The 26,752-nt window shown below is 36.5% G+C and overlaps 2 protein-coding genes across 4 annotated transcripts; one reads left to right on the top strand and one right to left on the bottom strand.

Annotated features, from left to right (window-relative positions):
- Positions 1-1,891: 1,891 nt before the first annotated feature.
- Positions 1,892-18,617, top strand: LOC127649068 (solute carrier family 2, facilitated glucose transporter member 4-like). Of its 2 annotated transcripts, XM_052133984.1 has the most exons (12): positions 1,892-2,000; positions 2,092-2,163; positions 4,349-4,444; positions 5,361-5,521; positions 8,379-8,503; positions 10,743-10,858; positions 11,091-11,253; positions 12,719-12,906; positions 13,379-13,483; positions 13,989-14,090; positions 15,548-15,751; positions 17,365-18,617. In XM_052133984.1, the coding sequence occupies exons 2-12, from the start codon at positions 2,131-2,133 to the stop codon at positions 17,581-17,583; spliced, it is 1,512 nt and encodes a 503-aa protein (XP_051989944.1). In that variant the 5' UTR covers positions 1,892-2,000; positions 2,092-2,130; the 3' UTR covers positions 17,584-18,617. The 2 variants fall into 2 exon arrangements, with proteins under 2 accessions (XP_051989944.1, XP_051989950.1); XM_052133990.1 differs by lacking the exon at positions 2,092-2,163 and having other exon boundaries at positions 1,901-2,000; positions 17,365-18,616.
- Positions 18,618-19,137: 520 nt separating this feature from the next.
- On the bottom strand, positions 19,138-26,605 carry LOC127649082 (Y-box-binding protein 2-A-like). Of its 2 annotated transcripts, XM_052134014.1 has the most exons (10): positions 26,486-26,605; positions 24,276-24,339; positions 23,833-23,866; positions 22,889-22,978; positions 22,567-22,803; positions 21,911-21,993; positions 21,311-21,491; positions 20,719-20,823; positions 19,809-19,884; positions 19,139-19,294 (listed from the first exon to the last, which is right to left on the bottom strand). In XM_052134014.1, the coding sequence occupies exons 1-9, from the start codon at positions 26,550-26,552 to the stop codon at positions 19,849-19,851; spliced, it is 897 nt and encodes a 298-aa protein (XP_051989974.1). In that variant the 5' UTR covers positions 26,553-26,605; the 3' UTR covers positions 19,139-19,294; positions 19,809-19,848. The 2 variants fall into 2 exon arrangements, with proteins under 2 accessions (XP_051989964.1, XP_051989974.1); XM_052134004.1 differs by having other exon boundaries at positions 19,138-19,884.
- Positions 26,606-26,752: the final 147 nt, after the last annotated feature.

Here is a 26,752-nt window from a genome sequence, read left to right as displayed (position 1 = left end):
TGTATACGCTCACAATTTCTACTGTAAGGAATTAGCTTTAATAAGTGAATTAAGATTAAGTCGAGTCCCGAGCTTCTGTGGATCTCACATGGGGAAATGTCAGCATGAAGTCTGAGCAGTTAGCGGAGCAGAAGATGAAGCAGAAGAGAAGAGACAGAGAGCATGTTCTTCCTGTTTGGAAATATTTGAACTGAAATTGGCCACATCCCCAAAGGTGTCCTACGCCAATCAGAAGTGACTTTTCAGAGTCACATGGTCGACTGGGCTGTCCTTTCTGATAGCAGATTTATAAGTCTTTGTTAGAGATTCTCACTATTTATCAAAAATAGTGCATATTTAATCATGAACTTTATATCTTGCAAATGGTACAAGATACATGAAATGTTTTGTCATTCTCTATATAACCAAACAAATGCTTGCATGCCAAATCAGAAATTTTTTCATGGATATTATACGTGTAGGTAACAAAACATGAAAATCCCTGGTTACAAAATAATACTGGTTAATTAATTGGTTATACAACATGGATGTCCATGTATATACAATGTGGACATTACACACCTTTTAAAGAGGTATATCAGGCTATAATCATTAATTTGTCAGTTATACAGTTTACCACAGTTCAAAGCAATTTCAGAATTACCTAGCAAGACTAGGTCTTGTATAAATCGTGGATTTAAATGCATTCTGTACATTCTAGAGGGCTAAATCGGTAAAGTATTGTGACTGTGTAAAATGTTCCTGGATTAAGATGAAATGCCTTGGTATTCTAGTCGTGCAAATCTGATGGTCCTTGTAACCTTACACAGAACAGCCTGGTTTAACTGTGTGGGGGTTCTGGCTGAAGGCCTGTGATTTACGACATTGACACATTCCAAACTGAAAGGCTGGGGTTTTCCTAGTTTCAAATCATGTTGCTGGAATTCCTCAGCATATATAATCTTAAAAGCTGATTAAAAATGACTTAATTTTGGCCGAGAATCTTTTCGTTGATGTCTCAATCTCTTCAGGTGGAGGCCTGTCACACACACACACGGTTCAGAATGGAGAAGCGGTGACAGACATTTCTGCCTCCTCTTTCCCTCTCTGTTTGATTGAGAACTCTTGTTCAAAAAATTAGGTTGGGCATAAAAATGCATCTCCTCTTCGATCACAAACTCTTCAGACATGTTTAATAAGTTCTGTTCACTTGTTTGTGTGTTGCTGTTTTGAGTTCTTTTGTTAATATCACTGTGGCAAATCTGTTTTTAGATAAACAAAACGACTTTTTGCTTGAACAGCCCATCTCGTGAGAAGGTAGAGCATAACTGTTGCTCTTCAATCTAATAGAATAATTTATTAGACTTCTGAATTATATTTTTGCATTCTTTTGAAGCTCGAAGAGGTAGTTGCCATAAACTGCCATTGTATGACAACTGAGCACAAACTTTTTTCACAATTTCACCCTTTGTGTTAATTAAAAGAAAGAAAGTCAAACAGGGTTATAACAATACAGGGGTGAGTAAACAATGACTGAATTTTCATTTTGGGGTCAAATGCTGGATCTTTTTAAGTATGACAATATGTTACTTAATAAAACACTGGTCCATAGAAAAGTTTACCTATAAAATGTGCTTTATGTGATATAAGTAGAAGTTAAATTGTTAATAGGCATAAGCAAAGACATTTAACCTTATAAAACAAAAAAGGCAATAGGCTTTGCAAATGTGAATTATACAAGCCTTGCTCTTTTATGCAATGACACATGAGGTCAAGACAATTTTGTGCACTGACAAACTGACCTTGGACTGGATCTAATGGAAACAGTCTGTCTAGTGACTCCTTTTGTATATATATATATAAACCCCTCCCTTCTACCTCAGCACAAACTTCAAAAATACCAGCGGGTGCAGGGCGTGCGAGCATGTGTCCCCATGTCCTCCTCTCCACACCTCCTGCGACGCTGAAGAAATTATAGACACTGGAGTAACAGAGAAATCGCAATGACAGAACGCACCTAGGTCAATATTCTGGACTTTTTGTTTCATTTTTGTGTGCCTGTGTTAAAAGTACCAATTACAATCAAAGACTTCTGGAATAATATTTTTTTAGAAGAAGGAGCAAAGACTTGAATCTCGTGCACTCAGCGTCATGCCGGCTAGGTTTCAGCAGTTGGGAGGGGAGGTAATAGCAATCTATATTATGTAATTATAGAAATTATATTTTAGATCATGTTTAATATTTTCTAAAATAGGTCTGATGATGTTGATTGTTTAAATTGAGTCTTGTCACACATTTAAGCCATATATCTTACTGATATAAAAAGTGTAGACATTTTAGTTGCCAACATGTAGTGGTTTGCCCTTCTCATTAGTAAAATGATAGTGTCCACTGAAAGGAAAAATGTACCTATAAAATGTACTTTATGTGGTATAACATCTACATTAACTGGTTTTGTTCAAGTTAAAAATAATAACATCACTGAATCAACCTGAATATATTAGGTTACACCATCAAAACAATTTTTGAGGTTTAAATTAGATTGAAAAGGCTTAAGGTTACAATCGCAGGATACCAGTTTTTACAAATGTGTTTATGCTTAGATTAAATGTTCTTGCGTTATTATTTAAGTGAAAGCATAAACTAAATTTTGAGAAAGGTAAAATGATAAAGTTGTCTTTGGAGATTGCATTTAAGCAAAGTGTGTGTTTGAGAGGTTAATAGTAACAGTGTTGCAGTTGGAAACAAATTATACATAAATAGTTACATCTTTACCTTTAAATAAACAAGTAACAGCATTGTAGTCACAAATCTGACTTTCAAGTTGTACAAGGTGTACGGTAAATATTAATGTATCTCTTGTGGATGTACTGTATGTTTTTGATAGTGCCATGTGGTGTGCTTACAGTAATCACAACACTGAAGCTCCACCATTTGCCAACTTCAACAAAATGCTTATTATGCCAGCACATCTGAAAACAGATTTGAATGAGTCATTGTTCATATGGGCATAAAATAGGTACAATATTAATAAAAGGTCCCTTAATTATGTTATCCTAATCTATATTCGAAAATATACAGCCTCTACGGCAATAATATAGACATATTAATATGCCAAGAATACTCATTGAGACACCTTTTTTACCTTTTTCTTTTCCACATCAATACAGTAAAAATATATATGAGGTATGAAAAATGTATTTAAAAAAAACAAGACATACTGTTTCCTTCAGTTACTACGTAGAGCAGTTTTCAAAGATTTCTCCTCCTGAAACTGTAAAGATATTGCTGTCCAAGTGTTCAGACTTAGTGTCCTTCTTCACAATGTTTTCATGTATCATTTCAAAACAGAACCTGGCATAGAATCAACACAGCAGGATCATGCCATACAACAAATGCACAAAACAAGTCAGTAAGGGCAAAAACTATTAAGACTGTATATGGATATATGTATTTTGGCCTTTACGGTTTCAGCTTATTAGTTGTGGGTCATACAGTTAAAAATCTAAAATAATAAGCAATAGATATTTTAATATACATAATGTATATGTTGCCTATGTATGATTAGAATTTTTAGAACACACAATTAATTATCTGTCTTAAAGCACATTACATTGCTGAACATTTCTGAAGGCTTTGGTAACACTTAACATTGGAAAATGTATATTTCTGCCATAATGTTTATATAATGCATACAAGTTTAGAGAGGCATATTCTGCACTCCGCATGGGTACTGTCTGCGGATATAAACAGGACAAGGGTCTTCCCGCGCTCTTGTCAGTCAGCGAGAAGGCAGGTGTGGGCTCTGTGCTGCTAATTCAAAAGTTCAAACTGCAAATGCCAAATGAACCACAAAGACATGGGAACAGAGTGAATTATGTTACCTTTTACCATATGACAAACTAAACAGAAGGAATTAGTATATTCACAGTGTTTATTTTTAAAGCAGCAAAACCTAATTAAATATGATGTTCTGTGGTATACAAGGATAAGTACCATTTTGTCTGGAACAGGCAAATGTCATAACTGTGGGTAATTACAATCGGTCATAAAATAACGGTAATTAATTTGTTTTACTGCACTCTAAAAAATACTTTTGGATAGAATCACCATTAATATACCTTAGAAAATCTTCTGAAATATTTACAACTTATCTTAAAAAATATATATATGTAGTTACTATAATATAATATACGGAGCATATCATTAAAATGATGAGCTCTTGCAAAATGAAATATTGTGATATTGTTTATATTTTGTTTTGAATGATACTTAATAGCCATGTGATATCACAACTGTAAACTTTTATTTTGTTTGTTTGTTTGTTTATTTGTTTGTTTGTTTGTTTGTTTGTGTTGGCGTCCTGCAGAGAATAACTGGAACCCTTGCTCTGTCAGTGTTCACAGCTGTACTGGGATCCCTTCAATTTGGGTACAACATTGGAGTCATCAATGCTCCTCAGAAGGTAAATTGACCATATTGCTCCTAAAAGTAAATTAGCAAAAGTGGATGATAACAATCTTAAAAATATATTTTTTAATTCTAATTTTAGTCATATTATCAATGTATCTTTAAAATGGTTAAATATGAAACAGCAAGTATATGGATTAGATTTAGATTATATTTTATTTATTTGTGTATTTTTAGTTTTAGGTAAGGCATCCATATTGTATATTGTATCCAAGATGTAGTTGCACCGGTAACATTTTTTAGATAACATGTAGTCCTTGCAACAAATCTAAGCACCTTGATGTGCTTGTGCATAATCAAATATCTCTGCTGATTTGTAACTGTAAAATACTCCATTATAAGCCGCTGGAGTGTGAAAACAATTGATCTCCCTTTATGAAAGCCTGGATGTACAGTAAACCAAGTACATCTATTTCTAGAGCATGTACTGAGGGTGCACATGAGTGGGAAAAATTAGATGTGACATTTCCACACATGGGCCTGGAATAACACACAGCTAATGCTTGTGTTACTGTTTCATCAAACGAAGGTCAGACTTCGGGAATCACTCTGATCTTGTGCCAGGACTTTATCATAATCTGAGTATTAAATCTTTATCATATAGCTTCATATCATATGTCCATGTTCTTCATTTCAAACCTCTGGAATTCCTTTCAATAGTTCTGCTTTGGGATAAGGACATGAGACCCTGTGTTTGGTTCAAGCTTTATACCATATATTGTTCATAACAAGGTGCATTAGGCCTAATTTAATGTGTAGTTTCTGTTCATTACATAAAATGTATCATACAAACCTATACTGTATCTCAACCCAGCAGTCTTTGTTACTCTCTTTTTCTCTGAGATTAATAATGGCTTATCATTTCTTCTATCATCCTCTGTTGTATTTTTAATTCTGTCCATTCTCTTTAGATCATTGAGCAGGACTATAACTCAACATGGACAGAAAGGTACTCAGAACCAATTCCTTTACCAACATTGACGTCTCTTTGGTCACTCTCTGTGGCCATTTTCTCCATTGGCGGCATGCTGTCCTCTTTCTCTGTTGGAATTGTCTCAGAGTACTTTGGCAGGTAAGAGGCAGGTTTCCCAATTTTCCCTAGTACTTAAATGTTAACGAGCTCATGAGTCTTGATGCATCAGAATGACTGTAAAATCACTAAACATTGTAACCTATCACACAGATGCAGATCTAGTATAGAAAAAAAGTTAATTCAGAACGTTTGATGAATTTTGTCATTATTGCAAAATAAAGTGAAAAAGGGTGATCAGGACCCTGACACGAAGCGGAGGGCTCTTGTATCATGTTTATTTTGCAAGAATGACCAGTATACGGTATATTTTCTTGTATATTACTTGACTACTTACTAAATAAATAAAGTAAATGGTATGAAATATTGATTTAAATTATTATGTAAACTATAGGTAGACTGATGTATCAGTTTGACCAATTAATCGGTGCCGATACTTATTGGAACTATCGGTCATCGGCAAAAATCTATGCAGATAGTTGCAGACAGGTTTTCAGCACATACAATTTGTCTCCAACTTCACAACTTATGAAAAATAGTATACTAAACATTGTTCCTCATTAAATGTGCACTCAGTAACTTTTTGTTCGTGTCATCTTGGACTTACAGTGACATCTAGTTGTGTGGATGCAGCATCATTCAAAATTAAGTTTTCAGTAACAGGTGCCATTTTAGAAATTCACCATTCATAATCAGCCATGATTAATTTAATCCAAGAGTGAAATTGTCCAATAACAAGATGGTTACTGAGATTAATCGAGTAGTATTCAGCTGGTCATATGATCCCAACATGGCTGCACCAATGGCTGCTACCCTATGTAGAATAAAATAGCTTTAATAAAGTTACTGATTTGACTAGAGTCCTCATATCAGATGTCAGGTCATGATTTTGGATGGATGGATGGATGGATGGATCGATCGATCTGTGGTAGCTCAGCAGTTAAGGCTCTGGGTTACTGACCGAAAGGTCGGGGGTTCAAGCCCCAGCATTGTCAAGATACCACTGTTGGGCCCTTGAGCAAAGCCCTTGACCCTATCTGCTCCAGGGGTGCTGTTTTATGGCTGACCCTGCGCTCTGACCCCAGCTTAGTTGGGATTTGCGAAAACAACTGCATTTCACTGGCTCTGTACCTGTACTCTGCACAATGACAATGAAGTTGAATCTTAATCTTAGATTAACTGCATCTGGGGTTTTATTCATTTTTGGACTCTTGCAGCCTTTGCCTATTTCTGTAATTGTAAAGAAAGAATAATATTTTTTTTTTAACATTCTTTAAATTGATTTAACAAACTACAGGCCAGAGATAAATGATAAAAGAGATAAAAGAGGCCACAGAGTGCCACAAGAGACATCGAGCCAGCACAATCTATAAAAATTGTTGTGAGGGACAACGGTCAAATTTACAGTTTAGTGGTCATTTAAAAACATTTACTCAAAATGGTGCAATTGACCAATCAGAATTGAGTATCCAGAAGAGCTGTGTAATAAATAACTGTATTTCATGGGCCTATTTATTTGTAGTGATGCCAAATGACAGTTTTACACTACACATCTTGACCCAGTTTTCCATTTGAAATTTGAGACCAACATCCAGGAGACTGAAAGAGGGCTTGATTAAAAGCGCTTAACTGTTAATCAGAAGGTCGCTGGTTCGATCCCAACAGCCACCACCATTGTGTCCTTGAGCAAGGCAATTAACTCCAGGTTGCTCCGGGGGGATTGTCCCTGTAATAAGTGCACTGTAAGTCGCTTTGGATAAAAGCGTCTGCAGATGCATAAATGTAAATGTAAATGTAAAAGAGGCTAAGAGATGAGATGGAAAGCAGGAAATGGAGGTGTAAAGTAAAATGAAAAGGTGTAAATATAGTACTTGGCTCAAGTTTTTTTTATTTATTTTGCTTACTGTTTATTAAACAGATTTTTTTAATCCAAAGTGACCTACAGTTCACTTACTACAAGGGTAACCTTGTACAAGGGCATAGTGGTGATAGAGGAAGGAGTTACAGGTCACAACAGCTGTGCAGGTAATTACCATGCCTTAAAGGAATATTCCAGGTCAAATATAAGCTAAGATCATTAGACAGCATTTGCTGTATAATGTTGATTACCACAAAAATAATTTTTACTCGTTCATCCTTTTCTTTAAAAAATAAATAAATAAATAAAACAATTTGTGAGGCACTTACAATGAAAGTAAATAGGGGCCAATTTTTGGAGTGATGAAAGGATGAAATGTAAAGTTTATAATTTTATAAAAGAACTTACATTTGTTTTTATTTTTAAAAAAATAAACTTGTGTATTATTTGTTTACACTGTAATTTTAGAGTTTATGACAATATGTCTTCATGGCAACAAAGTAGTAAAATTGGATATAACTTTACAAAGAAATGTTACAATCCTAAAATCAAATAAACATACATATTATTTTGCCCCATTTACTTAAATTGTAAGCGCCTCACTGTAACCCAAACATTTACTTTTTTAAAAGAAAAGGAGGGACGAATATATAAATAAAATTATATATTTTATTTATTTATTTTGTGGTAATCAACATTATGCAATAAGAGCAATCAATTGAGCTTAATTTGTATTGAACCCAGAACATTCCTTTAATGTGTTGTGTTAGTCGGGCCACAATCATTTTCTTTGTCATTGGTTTCAGCTGGGTTGCATAACACTGCTTGACTAAATACATAACATACAGTAAGTAATATACTGTGTGACAAATTAAGTCTGCAATAGGTGGAAAAAGATCATTTACAACTGATTTTATCTTTAAAATTAAAATAAAATAATGATGAGGGGTCAAACATGAGATGTTTGTTATTAATGTTTATTACGCTGCAATGTTAGCACATTGATCGCAATGTATTGATATTCTCTTTTGAATGTGCTAGGAGGAAAGCAATGCTTATCAACAATCTCCTTGCATTTATTGGTGGAGGCCTGATGGGGATGTCCAAAATCAGCCGATCATTTGAAATGATGATTTTAGGACGCTTTACTATTGGGGCATACTGTGGTAAGCTTTCACTCTTTTCTTAAACATAAAGAGAGGATTGTATATATGGTATATTTACAAAAGGTGCACAGTAATACATTTCTCTCATTAAATATTTTACCTGACATACAGTAACCTTGCAGCTCAAAATGATTTATTTCATTGAATTACTGCTTATAATTCAGTAAACATTTAATTACAATGAACCCATTCCACTTCAGACTCAAGAAACGTGGGTGCTTCTCAAGACTTTCTCTTTGTGTGTATAACTTCAGGACCTCCCACACACAATAGATTTCACTTTCGGTCCTTTAAAAACTATGTAGATCTAAATGTAATATAAGTAAAGTGCAATGTTGACCTCATGAGGTAAATTGGTAATGTAAAGGGTCATTAGTCAGAAAGTTAATGCTGGAGGGCTTATACTCACACTCATGCCATCCCAGATGTGTATGACAAAGATTTTTTGAAGAACATATCAGCTCTGTTGGTTCATACAATGCAAGTCAACAGGGTCCAAAACTTTGAAGCTCAAAAAGCACATAAAAGCAGCAAGTCAAGTCACCCACTGTGGCAAGGAACACAAAGCTCCACAAGATGTAGTTAATGGAGAAAAATAACCTTGGCAGAAACCAGACTCAGGCCTGTTCCCCTCTGGCTAACATCATGAATATAATGCCAATATTATTTGTGTATAGTAAAAGTCATGGTTTAAAATTATTAAAATAACTAAGAGTTAAGGGTCAGTGTTTAAACAAAGATTTTTTATGAACTGTAAGATTAATGACTAATGTCTTTGAAGTCCATCCTGGATTAACTGCAGAAGTTGGACACATTAAAATAATAAAATAATTTGTATAAATAAAATAGGTTGCATAGCTTAAGCTTCTGCACTGATGAAACAAAAAATTCTCACATTTCATCTTCACAGTACCTAACAATAGTGAATTCTTCAGACGCGATATGATAGTTCTGGGCGAGGACCAGATCAACATTTAAGTCCTTTTTTACTATCACTATCCACTTTTACTTTTATATTCTTCTTCTTTTGTTTTTGGTGATTGGTCTGTTTCTCACCCACACCTATCATATCGCTTCAGAAGACTTTTTATCTGGAGTCTTATGAATTAATTTTGTGCCGCCTTTATGTGCTTTTTGGATCTTAAAAATTGGCACCCATTCACTTGCATTTTATGGACCTACAGAGCTGCAATGTTCTTCTAAAAATCTTAATTTGTGTTCGGCAAAAAAGAAGAAAGTCATGCACATCTGGGATGAGAGAGTTTTAATTTTTGGGTGAACTATCCCTTTAAATATTGATCTGGTTCTCACCCCACACCTATTGCTTCAGAATAATTCCCTATTGTTAGATGCTACGAAGATTCAATTAGAGATGTTTTTGTTTAATCAGAGCAAAAGCTTGAGCTATGCAACCTGGTTTATTTATCAAATTAATTTTACATATAGATAAGCCCAAATAAATAGAATGAAAATGTGAAAAAATACAAGAGGGCTGCAGTTGTCAGGTGACTCAGGAAAATGTCCATGCAACAGTGGAAGTCTGAGAGGTGCACGACCTGATTTTGTTTCTGTCATAATTTGACCATGTGCATGCACTTCAAAAGAATGGATTCATATTACATGGTGCCAGGATGTGATTCATGGCAGCTTTACAAGTGTGCAATAGATACCAGACGCCCCATCATGCAGTGTTAGACACACTCATACACTCCATGACGAGTGATCAACTTGCCATGACAATATATACATATATATATATATATATTATCAAAGGCAAAGCAGTAAGATTTCTAAGAATAAGCTTTCAAAATAAACTGCTTCATAGATTGCATATGAAAGATGTATTTAAAAAGTGGGTAACAGTTTGTTATATCTTTCATTAGTAACATTAAAAAACAATATTGCATAATATAATGCTAAAGATTAGCTAATGTACAGTCAAATCATTAGAAATGTTAGAAAACATTTTTTCATATATATTTCAATGTACATAAACAAATGATATTTTAAGCATTATTTAATTTTGTTAATTACCTATTACTCTTAAAATTAATAGGTCTTAATATCTATTAAAATTATTAAATCATGTGTAATTAAATCATTAAATAACTATGTAATGTTAATTATTAATGAATGAATGACTTAATGTTAAAACACTAATGGTGTAATAGTAATATTTAATAGTTCATATTCAATATTTTATGACATATTAAAGTTATTACTGTATCCTTCACTATAGGGTTAGCATCAGGATTGGTGCCCATGTATGTGGGTGAGATTGCCCCTACCAGTCTGAGAGGAGCTCTGGGCACATTGCACCAGCTAGCCATCGTCACTGGCATTTTAATAGCCCAGGTACAGCGGAAAAGGTCAAGAGTGTTAATTTGCATTGTGTTGTCTTTTCCATTTTATTTCTCTATTTAGGCCTAGTTTTGGTTTCATCTGTAATAGTGTGACTATACTTTGTTTGGATTTGCTCTAGTGTCCTGCTCTCTGTAATTTTATTATCAATATGATTTGCTTCTTTCACTAACTTTTTGTAACACACCCTCTACTCTTCTCATTATCTTCTGTGCACTTTCTGCAGGTCTTAGGACTTGAATCCCTGTTGGGCAGTGAGAGTCTGTGGCCAGTGCTTCTGGGTGTAACGGTACTCCCCACAGTCCTACAGATGGCGCTATTGCCTTTCTGTCCAGAGAGTCCACGCTTTCTCTATATCATCCGATGCCAAGAGCACCATGCAAAGAGTGGTAAGGAGTCAAGCCTGGTCAAGCTAAACACTGCCTGCCAACTAAATCCTCAGAGGTGTAATATAATATAATATGGGGATAGAGTTAAGGTGGAAAATAACAGGGTGGACATTCAGTGGAAATATAAGCCACTACATCTGTGAATGACATCTAGCAAACATATTTGTACACTTATGATGATTTTATTTCTGTTAAAATAAATATATTGACATTTCAAAATGATTATTATTATTTTGCCATCTCTTCCCATAGCTGTGTGGACATATTATGCTTGACCTCTTATGACTAACATCACAAAGTAAAGAAAAACAAAACAAAAAGTTGCGTGCTTCAAATAACTTTCTTTTGTCTACCAGTACTGGGGACGTAAATGTCACTCAGTTGTAGGAATAACCCACTGGTGACACAACACAAAAATTGTTTATCGTACAAAAGTAAACAAAAATGCTAAACACTGAAATGTAAAAACAATATAGTATGTAATAGTAGTAATAATATGCAAAATTATAAGCATGACATAGGCTGAATAGGAAAATCTACAATTTTGTGAACTATGAATATGAGAAAAAATATGTTTTGAAGAGTTTAATTGGGCCGACAGATTGGGTTGCAACCCACCAGTTGCATACAATATAATATCAGATCATACTGTATAACGACATTATTTCACATCATTACATATAACAGTTATACCTGCAAATACTCTGTTACAGAATATTTGATTCTTAAAGTAATACTTCACTCTGTAATTCAAATTGTCTCATCATTTGCTCACCTCATGCCATCCCAGATGTGTATGACTTTCTTTCTTCTGCTGAACACAAACAAAGATTTTTAAAGGAATATCTCAGCTCTGTAGGTCCATAAAATGCAACTTCAGATGCAAAATATATAGTTAAAAAAAGGACTTAAATATTGATCTGTTTCTTTAACCACACACCTATCATATATCTTCGGAAGACATGGATTTAACCACTAGAGTATTATGGATTACTTTTATGTGCCTTAATGTGCTTTTTGGATTTTCAAAATTCTGGCCTCCATTCACTTGCATTGTGAGGACCAACAGATCTGAGATATTCTTCTAAAAATCTTAATTTGTGTTCAGCAGAAGAAAGAAAGTCCTACACATCTGTGATGTCATGAGGGTGAGTAAATGATGAGAGATTTTTCATTTTCAGGTGAAGTATCCCCAAACAACTCCAGCCTTATTAATGGGTTAGAATAAAATCAACACTGGCTTATTTTTGCAAGAACAATGGCAGCTTTTAAAATTCTACATTCAAAATCTACCAATTGAACGTCAGATTTTCCACATTATGCCCCATAGTAGACCACAAAGAACTTTTATCAGTATTTTGTACTTTAAGAATCTATAAATGGTGAACTAAAACACACACAGACACACACACACACATACAAACACCTAGAAAGACTTTAACATACTTTTGTCTCTCTTGCTCAGCTTTACGGCGTCTGACAGGGCGTCTGGAGGTCAGTGATGACCTGGCTGAGATGAAGGAAGAGAAGAGGAGGATGGACATGGAGAGGAAAGTGTCCATTGCTGAGCTTTTCCGCTCTCCTCTGTACAGGCAGCCCATCATCATCTCCATCATGCTGCAACTCTCCCAGCAGCTGTCAGGAGTTAATGCTGTGAGTACTGCAGATAATGCTCAGGCATAAAAGAGAGATGTTTAAATGAGTAGAAACAGAAGATGAACTTAGATTTTTGAACATTGGAGGTTTCCCTATGTGACCTATGGAATTTCATATGCGTCATTGAATTAGTATTCTGAAGTTACTGAACAGAAATTGAATTGACTCTGGCCTATAATGGTGGCACACAAAATAAAGTGTTGGGCTTGATGATAAACATATCTGTAAAAGTATATTCAGCATGCACATTGTAAACATTTATCACCACTCTGGGAATAGATGCCTTTTAATAGATTTTTATTTTATAGCAGCAAAGATGTTCAGTGAACTGAAATATATGATATCTGTATTTTAAATGAGTTGGTATAGCTACATCAGAAGCTAGAGTGCAGTATTTTGAAATGCCTCATTACTAAACACATTTATTCCATATATTCTCACACTATGTCTTTTACTTTCAAATCCTCAGATCTTCTATTATTCTACTGATATCTTCAAGAAGGCTGGGGTGGAGAGTCCAGTATATGCCACCATAGGGGCTGGAGTTGTCAACTGTGCTTTCACTGTGGTCTCGGTATGTAAAACTCACACAATTTCTTAAAGAAGAACAAAAAAGATGACATTTATAAGGCAAATTAGCCTTAATTGGGACTGGTTTTCCCAGTAGCTGTGGGGATAAAAAAAATAGGATAGATTTTGTCAACTGGGTCTGCATTGCTTATTAAAATCATTCAGCAGACAAACTGGGCCAATTTGTCATATTCATTTGAAAAAGGGCCAAATATATCCAAATATACATCTAAAACAGTGCAATATAAGAATTCACTGAAATCAGATAATACAAGTCAAGTATAATAATAAAAACATTTTGATGTTGTTAAAATGTATTAATCTGTTAAATGTTTAATAACTTTTCAAAGAATATATTCCTATATACTTTTATACAATGTCATAGTTTTTATATGTATTTTGTATTATTTATACAATACAAATCTGACATTCTAAACTACCTTTGAAGCAGAAGACAAGCCAACATCATGTAATGACACTGACCTGTCTATCACTCACTTCTCTAACAGCTCTTCCTGGTGGAGAAAATGGGCCGCCGGACACTCCACATGCTAGGGCTTGCTGGAATGTGTCTCTGTGCCATCATCATGACAATTGCCCTCACATTACTGGTCAGTCCAACAATGTTAGTAAAGGAAAGAAAATAATGGATCACTTGCATGACATAAGATTGTTTCCTTTCTCATAGATTCTCATCTCTGTCATCTTATTGTTTTGCACAATCATAAAATGGTGTTTCGAAGACGTCGGCCATTTCATGTATGAGGGCACAATTTGTATTAAAACTAACAGATTTGAACTTTTTTCTTTTTTGTATATAAAGGTCACATGTGACTCAGAAAACTTTCACCAGGCTTTCATCCTCTCATTTTAATACTTTTAAAATGCCTTTTATGTAACAATGTTGCTGTTTTAGCCTCATCCAAGACCCGAACATTCAATATTAAATCATAAAAGCCCATTATAGAAATACAAAATATGATTTGTATTATTTAACTAAGATGATCTAAAGAAAGAGAAAAAATATGTACTTGTTAACCAAGTTAACAAAAGTAACAGTGAAGAGCATGCTTGAGATGAAATATGAGACAAGTGATGTTTGAAGAAAACATAAACATAAATAAGGTAAATATCACTTATTATATATTTTTATATTATGTTATACTGTATATTTTCATATCATTTACAATATTTTTATTGGTCATTATTTCCAGTTTTTTTAGGATACATCAAAGTTTAGCCATGAAATTAAACTCAGAATGACAAAGGAGTTCAAAAAATTTAAATATAATTTCTATCACTGTAAATTCCACCATATTATTCTATTCAACACAATTAAAAATATGAGATGTAGTGGAAATGACACTGTGGTGGAAATTGTCAAGACTTTGAGACAAATAAATGACAAAAAATGAAATTAATCTCCTGTGATGCATGTACAGACATTGTTAGAAGACAAATTCAATAAACTAGTTAGAGAGTGAAACTGTTTTAACAAGACTTTACGTCCTAGAAGGCCACAGTGCTAAAAGTGCCCAAATTTGAAGAAACACCCATATACACAGTTAAAGGTCTGAGGTATATCCAGAATAGTTGAATACTGAAAAAGTAAAGTCTAGTGAAAGATATATTTGATTACTACTAGACACCACTGACGTGCACAAAACGGGGCGTAAGCCCCTACCCCTTTCATTCACAAATCTAAATGTGCCCTTTTGGCCGAGGGGAGGTTTAAGCAGAAGTGCCTATAAGAGCACGTGCTACAGCACAATCCCCCGCTGACAGGCTGAAGCGGGCAGAGGTCTGTGCACGTCACTGCTGGACACTACTTACTTAACTTGCAAAAGTATAATGCAGTTACTTGTAAAATGCTCAAGTGCACTTCACAGTGACAGTGGGGTGGATGTCACAATTACTGTGTTAATGTCCAATTTGACCTGAATCTGCAATATGTAGAAAATGACAGATAGATTAGTGTTTGAATAGTTGTTTAATTGCATTGCAGACACAAAAAGATATATAATTGTGAACATTTAATTAGTGTTTTGTTTTCTTTGTTCATCAACAGGAGACTGTGCCTTCAATGAGCTACATTAGCATGCTGGCCATTTTTGGTTTTGTGGCTTTCTTTGAGGTGGGCCCGGGTCCTATCCCTTGGTTCTTTGTGGCTGAGCTCTTCTCGCAGGGACCCAGACCATCTGCCATGGCAGTAGCTGGCTGCTCCAATTGGACTGCCAACTTCATCATTGGCATGGGGTTCCAGTATGTTGCTGTAAGTGCAGAAGAAGAAAAATATATATACAGTATCTCACAAAAGTGAGTACACCCCTCACATTTTTGTAAATATTTGATTATATCTTTTCATGTGACAACACTGACACTTTGCTACAATGTAAAGTAGTAGTGTACAGCTTGTATAACAGTGTAAATTTGCTGTCCACTCAAAATAACTCAACACACAGCCATTAATGTCTAAACCGCTGGCAACAAAAGTGAGTACACCCCCCTAAGTGAAAATGTCCAAATTGGGCCCAAAGTGTCAATATTTTGTGTGGCCACCATTATTTTCCAGCACTGCTTCAACCCTCTTGGGCATGGAGTTCACCAGAGCTTCACAGGTTACCACTGGAGTCCTCTTACACTCCTCCATGATGACATCACAGAGCTGGTGGATGTTGGATACCTTGTGCTCCTCCACCTTCCGTTACAGATGCTCAATAGGGTTTAGGTCTGGAGACATGCTTAGCCAGTCCATCACCTTCACCCTTCCGCTTCTTTAGCAAGGCAGTGGTCGTCTTGGAGGTGTGTTTGGGGTTGATATCATGCTGGAATACTGCCCTGTGGCCCAGTCTCCGAAGGGAGGGGCTCATGCTCTGCTTCAGTATGTCACAGTACATGTTGGCATTCATGGTTCCCTCAATGAACTGTAGCTCCCCAGTGCCGGCAGCACTCATGCAGCCCCAGACCATGACACTCCCACCACTATGGTTCCAGTAATCCATGTCCTTAGTCTGCTTATCTTCAGCAAACTGTTTGCAGGCTTTCTTGTGCATCATCTTTAGAAGAGGCTTCCTTCTGGGACAACAGCCATGCAGACCAATTTGATGCAATCTGAGCACTGACCCCCCCACCCCTTCAACCTCTGCAGCAATGCTAAGTCTATTTCCCAAAGACAACCTCTGGATATGACGCCGAGCATGTGCACTCAACTGGTCTTTGGTTGACCATGGCGAGGCCTGTTCTGAGTGGAACCTGTCCTGTTTAACCGCTGTATGGTCTTGGACACCGTGCTGCAGCTCAGTGTCAGGGTCTTGGCAATCTTCTTATATGTAGAGCAACAATTCTTTTTTCAGATCCTCAGAGTGTTCTTTGCCATGAGGTGCCATGTTGAACTTCTAGTGACCAGTATGAGGGAATGTGAGAGCGATGACTCCAAATGTAACACCTGCTCTCCATTCACACCTGAGACCTTGTAACGCTAACGAGTCACGTGACACCGGGGAGGGAAAATGGCTAATTGGGCCGAATTTGGACATTTTCACTTAGGGAGTGTACTCCCTTTTGTTGCCAGCGTTTTAAACATTAATGGCGGTGTGTTGAGTTATTTTGAGGGGACAGTAAATTTACAGTTATACAAGCTGTACACTCACTAATTCACATTGTAGCAAAGTGTCATTTGTTCAGTGTTGTGACATGAAAAGATATAATCAAATATTTACAAAAATGTGAGGGGTGTACTCACTTTTGTAAGATACTGTATATTATTATGCCTATTCTTTTTTGCCAGCAACATTATACATTCACTGTAATATTCGTTTTACAAGCAAAAAAATTCTCCCTATCTGTCAAATCCATTAAACTCAACTCATTTTCTCATTATTGCAGAACCTCTGCGGTCCATACGTTTTCCTCATATTTGCTGTGCTGCTCCTTTTCTTTCTACTCTTCACATTCTTCCGGGTTCCTGAGACACGAGGGAAGACTTTCGACCAGATTTCAGCCTCCTTCCACCACCAAAACACGATGGACATGGACCTGGACATGGCTCAAGGGAAGCACAGTACAGAGCTGGACTCCCTAGGATCTGATGGGATAGATAACTAAAGCTGAAAGTGAGGGAGTTGGTGGACCGGGGCCAGCATGACCAGAACTGACCTTTCATAGGGAATCGGTGAGGATCAGAGAAAACTATGCATACCAAAAAGAGAGCATGCCAGTTTAGAGGAGATAAAGGCATTTGGTCTTAGTATATTAATTATCGTGGAGATGAAGTGGGGTGTTGAACTTTGAGGGAAAGTTCAATGGTGTTTAAAAAGGAGCAAGAGACTTGATATTTTGATTTCTGCACTTGATATGCACAAAGGTTTCCATACTAAGACTCAAAGCCAGTTATACTTTTACATACTATTATAGTAGACCTTAGTTTGTGCCCTTCATTTGTATTATTTTACTTCAGCCAAAGAAAAATAATGAAACATTCTTTTACGGAAACTCGTTGATTTTATTGTAAGAAGCTTTTAAATATTTTCAGCAGTTTTTGCACAGTTGAAATTTTAACAGCAGATGGTGTATGATTGATAAACGCATTACAATCACATACACTCACCAGCCACTTTATAAAAGGTACACTTGTGCATCTACTTATTCATACAATTATCTAATCAGCCAATCATGTGGCAGCAGTGTAATGTATAAAATCATGCAGATATGGGTCAGAAGCTTCAGTTAATATTCTCATCAACCATCAGAATGGGGAAAAATGGGCTTTCAGTGAATGAGACCGTGGCATGATTTTTGGTGTCAGACGGGCTGGTTTGAGCATTTGTGCTGATCTCCTGGCTCCTATGCATTTTTTTACAAATAGTGGTGTAAAATTACAAAGGTACAGGAGTCCCGCTGAGGATTTAAACGTGTGCTGCTTGAGATGAGTGAGAAAATAAACAGACTGGCCTTTATTCCTTATTTCTCAATTTGTATTGCGCGTCGCTTGATGCCATATTGAGGTGTGTTGTATCTAAAGCATATCTTTTTAACATGGACTTCTTTATATGGAATGAAATGCATTGTCCTCAAACACTAATATAATCTTGTATAAAATCTTTTGACAACCGTTTTAGTTATTTGTACACAAGTTTGATTTAATGACTAATGTTTTTCCAAAGTTTGGTTTGATTACGGTATGTGGATTCAAAACAAATGACACAGTGAATCACTCCAAAGGATTAAGAGTTAAATGGGTTTGCAAATACTTTATTTACTCACTTTACTAGCATTGCACATAATCCCCACCAAAGGAAAAGTACATACAAAACAGAAAGAAAAAAAACAAATAATTTTATGCCAGTTTGTTTTTCGATTGGATGTATTTTTCCTTTTTTATCTAGTTATAAGCAAGAGAAGAGCCTGTGCACCACTCACAACACTGAATGGAATTTCTTCTCTCATCGATGAACTTAAAGTAGCCAAACTGGTCATGTTTTCTCTACTGCTCACTGCCCATAGTACAGAACAAAACCATTAAGGGGAAACATTGAGAATATAATGGGCTTCTGGAGCAGGTCGCTCATTATTTTGCATCTTTTTTTTTGTCATTTTAAATGTCGAAACATGCATCAACCCAACCCTCCCTTCCCCTCCATCCCTCTCGCTCTCCCATTTTCTCTCACTCTGAAAGACGAAGGGTCCAGACCATAAGGGATGGATCAGGTTGGGGGAGGGACAGGATGTAGAGGCCAGGGGCAAGTTGTGTGCACATTTGTTGAATGTTTGATGAGACCGGCAAGGTCCTACCACCCAAACTAACCTACCCAGGAACCTATGCAGCAATAAAGCAACAGAAAAAGTGTGAAAGGAAGAGACCGAAAAGTAAGATCAATAGAAAAGGTAAGATAGTGAGAGAGGACAAGAATTCAACAGTTACATAAAAACATTCAGCAGAAAAACTTGGCCAGTTTTTCCAAACTCATTATGGCATAATTTAGCCAAATTTACATCTAAAACAGTACGATCCAAGAACACACTGAAATCAGCACTTACTTGTGCATTATTTCCGCACCTGTTTGGCATTCCTGTTTGATCACATGGAAACTGAATTGAACGAATACTTGGGATGCCATTTAAAAAAAAAAAAAAGCTTTCTAGAATTTCACTTTAACAAAACTTAAAACCAGAGTTGGTCGAAGATTTTCCAAATACAGAGTGGCTGCTGCTTAATTTGGCTCAGGGTCAGCTGACAACATGTGATGCATTTTAGCAGCGGTTGTAGTTTGATGGCCAAAACTCTATACCACCTTCACAACACGGTACCAGTTTAGCTCAGGAAGTCCCACCTCTTGCCAGGGTCACATGATTCCTTCCAGGTCACAGAAATCATTCTGCGGACTTGGCAGCTATGGGGTCAGGCGTCTACAGAGAGGAACAGTTCTTAGTACTGGTGGGGTCACTCACAGGAAAGACACCGTAGCCAATCATATGGTCACTATAGCATCATGTACATAACTGTTGGCAAGCATTAAAGTGCTGAAGAGGGCTCCAGCTTTGCTCAAAAATATTGCAAGAAACTATATATGGCCAATATTATGACTAGAGGTGGGCGACATGACCAAATCCATATATCATTATAAAGTTCATTTTTTATGGAAAAACAATTCAAAATCAATATGGGTTTATATTTTCAATATTTTATCATTTCTCTACAAAATTCTCATCAATTTTCGTTTTAAAATCAACCATAATGCTAAATTTCACATTATGCCACATTTCAATCTCATATGTTGTTTAAGATCTTAAAGCAATGGCCAAATTCATGTGTAGCGCATCTTTTGGCTTTCATAATATTCTTTTGTGTGCTTCATTTTAGCTGATAAAACAGATTGCTTGTAATACCACCATGAGGGATTGCCGTCGCACGACAGTTCGCATTTAAATTTTTCTGCTTTTGTGAACCTAAACAATGTCCACACAACAGATGTTGCACTTGTTTTAATAACAAGCTGCTCTTCAATTTTTGAAATGTTTGGGAATCTTCATGTTCTATGGAGATGTCTTTCTCCAGGTTTTCACTTCCCTCAGTGTAATGTGAGGCTCTGCCCATGATAGATACACCCATACACAACGCAATATACACTATATAGCAAAATATCTATCGAGTGACTATATCGTCAGACAGACAGACAGACAGACAGACAGACAGACAGACAGACAGACAGCCCAGCCCTAATAACAAAAATAAATTCTCACCTCAGATTTTTTAGGGGACTGTTTTGGGGAAGTTTCAGAAGATTTGACATTAGACGGTTTAGAGGTCTGAGCCTGGGACTCCACTTTTTCAGGTTCGTCTCCATCCTAATTAATGAGAAAGAAATTTCTAGAATAATTTCCATTCATTTCATAGGCATAGGTAGATTTACAAAAATAAAAAAAATTAAAATATATATATAGCAAAATGACAGATATTGAAAGCAAGACTAACAAAACCCATAAACATTTAGTGAGTTTTATGCTTAAAAAAAAAATTTGCCAATGGGTTAAGAAAAATAAGTAACTTAAAAAGAGAAGCATTTGTTTTTCTTATCCCAATGTCAAATTTTCTTAAACATACAGTACAAATATCATTAAATGTTGACAGATTTCTCTAAAAACAAGACGATAACTTCAAGAAACTTAATCTCATTTTAAAATTTGATATTTAGATATTATTGCTGAAGACAAAAAAAACTATTAAAATTGTTTTTTTGCCATTAGAATACATTTTAAAAGTCAGGCAGTGAGGACAAAGCTATAGGGTTTAAGATCAACAACTTCAGTATTTTTGATTCTGAAAATGACTTGCTTTAGATGCACCGGATTCAGATTTCCTCTGTCTGCGACGACTGAATTGTCTTCGGGGTTTCCTCAGCTGACCTTCAGCCTGCTCACCATTGTTCTGACCCTCTTTAGGGGGTGACTCTTGATCTTCAGCAGGGGTAACTGTCTGTTGAGCCTCTCCAGTAGGCGGACGAGGACGGAATGGCCTGGACATCACAAGGGAGACTTACTATTATGAAATACTGACTTGCACAGTGCCATAACCACAATATACATTAACGGGGACATGTCCCAACTTCTTTTAGGGCACAGAACAAATCTATTTTGTGGCAAATAATATGTGAGGTGTGGACACTGCCTGTTATTTATATAAATATACATGCACTTCAAAAGAACAGTGTACATTTTAAAAACCAAAATGTCTTATATTTTGGGCCTTTATCACATCGAGCTTTTATTCAAAGCACCTTCACTGTTTTACAACCAAATAGTTCGGTCCGCCCCAGTGATTGAGTCATGGTTATGGTCTTGGACTTTCAACACCACAACACACACAAAACAAAACCAAAAACTTCAGGGTGACAGATAAATGGCTACAGTCAGGTCTATAGGTGGTGCCACTAACCTTCGATATTGAGGTCTGAACCTGCGTGGTGGCGGCCTCTGCTGGGCACCATTTACTGCCTCGTTCTTGTCTCTTGCTTCTACCTAAGGTGAAGACATAAACTTCAGTCGGTCAATGGATTTTGAAGCCTAGAGCAGTCACTTTGCATCTATAGAGTACAAAATAATGCCTTAAACTTGTGAAAATTAAGCCTTGTAAGAAAATAAATAAAAACAATATGCTCACTAAAGAGAGATCCCCAACTTTCAATCAGTGCTGTCAACATCAGGAGGTCATCCTTAATATTATGCACAGTTTTATTTTCTATTCATTTTATGTAAAGTTGGGTAACATGATTACAAATATAAAAGAAAAAAAATTCAAATAAATGTTACTTAATCCAGCTTAATCCACCAAATTGGTCAATTATAACGTTGTCAATAATGCTGTTGGATAGAGGCCTTACTTTCTTGACTCCAAGTTAGGACATGCCAAACAATGAAGAGGAATACAGAAATTTAAGAGCTTAAACAAAGCTATGTTTCAAGCTAGGCCCATTTTAATTTTCTGTTAAATATTCATTATATATTCAGTTCAGGGGATAAAAAAAAAATAAATTGTCAAATTCAAATTTATGGAGCCACGGGAATCTATAAAAACATTCAACATGACCTCACCTCGCCTTGTGGCGCTGCAGGTCTTCTGCGTGGACGCTGACGCAGAGGGCGTGGTGGAGGGGCTCCCTTCTCTTCGCTGCCCTCTCCATCAAATTCAGGACCAGCTTTTGCCTCTTCCTGATCCGGGCGTTCATTCTGGAGATTAAAGCGCCTACGGAATCTGCGTTTATTGGGGGCATATCTGCTACCTTTGACAGGTACTCCACCCGGACCGGACACATTGGCTGCCTCGGAGCCCTGGAGCGAAGGCAAAGTGTCAAAAGAAATGGAATAAGACAAACACACATTATTCCTCACTACTACTTTGATTGATACTGCTTACTTTAGCTGCTTCCACAACGTCAAACTCCACAACCTCGCCGTCCCCCACACTTCTGAGGAACTTTCTTGGGTTATTCTTTTTTATTGCAGTCTGCGAAAAAATTAAATATGTGTGCAAAACAAAATATGTAATTTCCAATAACAAAGTATTTAAGTTCTCAAATCTTCTAATTGACGTTGATACCCTCTAGGAGCTTGTATTTTAAATAAAATACTTTAATATTGTTTTGTAATTTCAGGAATGTAATATGGTGCATTTAAAGGGATAGTTCACCCAAAAAATTTCATTCTCTCATTTACTCACTCTTATGCAATTTTAAACTTGTTTGACTTTCTTTCTGCAGAACACAAATAAAGATATTTAGATGAAGGTATGATGCGTTAACATCCATACAATGCAAGTCAATGGGTCCAAAACTTTCAAGCTACATAAAGGCAGCATAAAGGTTATCCATATGACTCCAGTAGAGCATGTACATGAGTTGTAATCAAGCTTCTCTTATGAGCATGCAAGGAGATTGCAAAAGATTTATAGTGGAAAAAGTAGCCACAGTTTGGTCTATTTCTCACCCAAGTGACACGGATAACCTTTATGTCCTTTTTGGAGCTTGAAAGATTGGATTGCAGTGTACTGATCTAATCGAATCATATTCCATCAAAATATCATTGTGCCCACAGAAGTCAGTCAGTCATAAGAGCTCAAGATTGCATAATGGTGAGCAAATGAGAGAATTGTTATTTTTGGGTGAAATCTCCGTTTAACGTCTGAGCCAATGCGGAGTTATTCTGAGGTATCCATTGGCACTATTCCACCTCATATTCAGTGTGAAAATTATTAGAAATTGTTCAATGCACTTACAAATGTGTATATTAAAAGGTTAAATAAATATAGCTGGTCAGGTATTATTTGCACCACAAATTTGGTTTTCCAGAGAAATAGATTACCTGATGAACAAACACATCTTCTTTGGTGTCATTTCTGTCAAAAAATTAAGAGCAAGGGTTACAATTAAATGTTTTACAATCAATTTTTTTTTCTTAAAGCCTAAAACACTTTGCTATTGTCAGGGCATTAAAACTGTCCATTCAAATACTACCTAAATTATACAATACGCAGATATATAGGCTATTTAGATATATAGGCTATTTGCCAGTTCTAGTCTTGCCATTTTCAGCTTTTAATTTCCACATACCATTTATTTTCCTATAATAAGTGGACACACAAAGAAATAGTTTGTACATTGTAAAGTAAACGGTTATCCTGCGCACATGACAGTAAATAACTTGAATTATTAAGATATATTATATATATATATAAAAGAGAGACAGAGAGAGATGCATCAGTGTCCAAACATTCTAGTTTGGTTGGTAGGCAAAAATGAACATACCTATTGATGAAGCCATATCCGTTGCGTACATTGAACCATTTCACAGTTCCTTGCACCCCTGTCGCTGCAATAAGATCACCATAATTCCATAATAAATCACAATGCGATGAGAAGATAAGAAAAGTCGAATTCACATCTCAAGCCATAATTAACAGCAACAACCAACATGAACGAATATGAAGCAGAAATTCATACATTTGATTTTAAATCTGTAGGTTTTGCGTGTGCAGAAATAAATGACACATGCACACATTTAATCACACGTTTACTGCAATTCCAAAAGTTTTTTTGGTGATATTTGCAATGTAAACAATCATGTTTACAGAAAAAATACAGAAGTAGCAGGTGTTTTGAAGAAGTTTAGGACAAAATATATTGATATTTCCCACTTCGGGCTGACAGATTTGCATGAAAACAGCATTTGGATGGGCGATCGAGTTGAAATATTTTAACGCAGCCCAGGATCAAATCGGATCCGAAAATGGTCGGAACCTCACGCTGCCCCCGTGTGACTCTCCATTGGAATTGAATGACTTCCGGTCTATCGCCTGTCGAATGCAGTGAAAAGGCGGCTTAACAAATGGGATCAGTATTTTATTTGAACACCGCGAGCACTGTGTGTGAATTATTAGCCTTCAAGTCGGAATGAAAATTCACCCAATCTATTTTCTAAATGCATGTTATTGAACTTATTTGCGAATGATTCATCCATGCATATGATTCATTTATTTTACCTCTTAATCTTTAATCTAAATTCAATAACTTGATTTTCCGGTGAAACGCCAGACTTCTCTCTGGTGGCATATGCAGGACTTCAATCATTTAGTCAGCTTAAACCTCACCCTTTCTTATAAATACAACAACCTTGCATAGAGTTGAACAAAGCCTCAATCGCATGTTTGCGAAGATGTCAAGGTGTATATTTGTCTGGGTTAAGGAACGATAGTTTTAAAGGACAACAAAGTTCCCTGGTTACAGGTCAGCTATAACTCATAATTTTGGGGCCGATCAGAGGCGGACTGGCAATCAGGAGAACGGAGTGTGCCGGTGTGTCGGCTGCGAAACGGGTCAAATGGGCTGCCGCTACAATGAGCCGCCGCGTTATGCAGAACGGACCACCCCAGCTAAACAACTTTTGGGCCAGTTGCTATGTAAAATCCGGGACCATTTCTCTTCCCTGTCCAGCCCTGAAGATGGTAGAGGTGTGTCCACAGCAAACATGCACTCATATCTGCATCTGCTCTGCCCATATTTGATTTCAATCAAATCAACAACCAATGGACACGCTCAAATCCTTGCTTACATTTTTTTTTTATTATTGTTGGGTAAACGGTTTCACTCGGAAATACATCATAATACGGAAGTCGGTCGCAGCTTCCGTTTCATGCGGACTTTAAACTTTGAAACCGCTCTCCCATTTAGGTAAAGCAGGACTCTTGTGCAAATATTACAAATTCATCGAATACATCAATGGCGATAAAAATGGACGCGTTTTGGCAGATGTAATGACAGGTTTTCCATTTATGAAATCTAAATGGGGATGACTAAATTATAAATGGTTGCTCATGTAAAGCGTTTAATTAACGACATGCAGCACACCTGCGGTGAAAGCCCTCCCACCTCAAGCACATGGTGACAGAGCGCAGGAATGTGGGTCATGTTTAGCGCACTTTAACTGGGTGTAAATAGCCAAAAGCAGGCCTACTTGTATATGAACACTCAATACAAAGCTTCAGATCCTACCAGACGGAATACACGGTTTTCGCTTTAAAAGTTGCACTTACAGAAAGAGATCAATAAATCAATAAGCAATTGACCTACATAGTAGCCTGTAGAAACTCTTAAGTGTTGCACGCCGAATTAAAAAATAAAAATAAAAAGATGCAACTAAATCACGCAATGAACTGGAATAACAAATGTGATCTATAAACACTATACGGCTAAGGTTATCGATGGCATTCACTCAGAGACGCAAATATGTGGAGGTAGATACTCAAAGGAGCTGAAAATGAACCCAAAAGTGAAAAAGAAAAAACATATAGTCTATAGGCCTATATAAAGACGCGCGTGGCACGAAGACCTGAGAGACGCCGTCGTTTAACAGTTTATTTATCAGTATTCCTATATAATCTTATTGCATTTGCATGCCGTGTTTTAGTAATGTGTTGTAAATAAATATCCTACAGTCGCTCAAGTCAATGAATTCCTACCGATGACTTTTCTCTCGGGTTGAGGTTGCTCAAACGGTGCTGCGCTCTGCGCCTCTGTGTCGCTCATCTTCTCTTTTTGGATTTGACCCCCTCCCTCCGAATAGCCAAACTTTTGCTTGAGTGGCCACCTCAAACTTTTTATCCCGATGCCCTGTCGAGAAGGATCCACTCAGCCTCGATTTCATTGGTGTTCGAGTGACCAATCCGTGAGTCCTATCTTCACCGCGTAATCAATTGGGAATCAGTGCGTATACGTCTCGCGCGAAA

This window comes from Xyrauchen texanus, chromosome 1 (assembly GCF_025860055.1).
Source record: "Xyrauchen texanus isolate HMW12.3.18 chromosome 1, RBS_HiC_50CHRs, whole genome shotgun sequence".
NCBI lineage: Eukaryota > Metazoa > Chordata > Actinopteri > Cypriniformes > Catostomidae > Xyrauchen > Xyrauchen texanus.
Note: the sequence above shows the minus strand (reverse complement) of the source record. Positions and strands in the feature narration are given on the sequence as shown.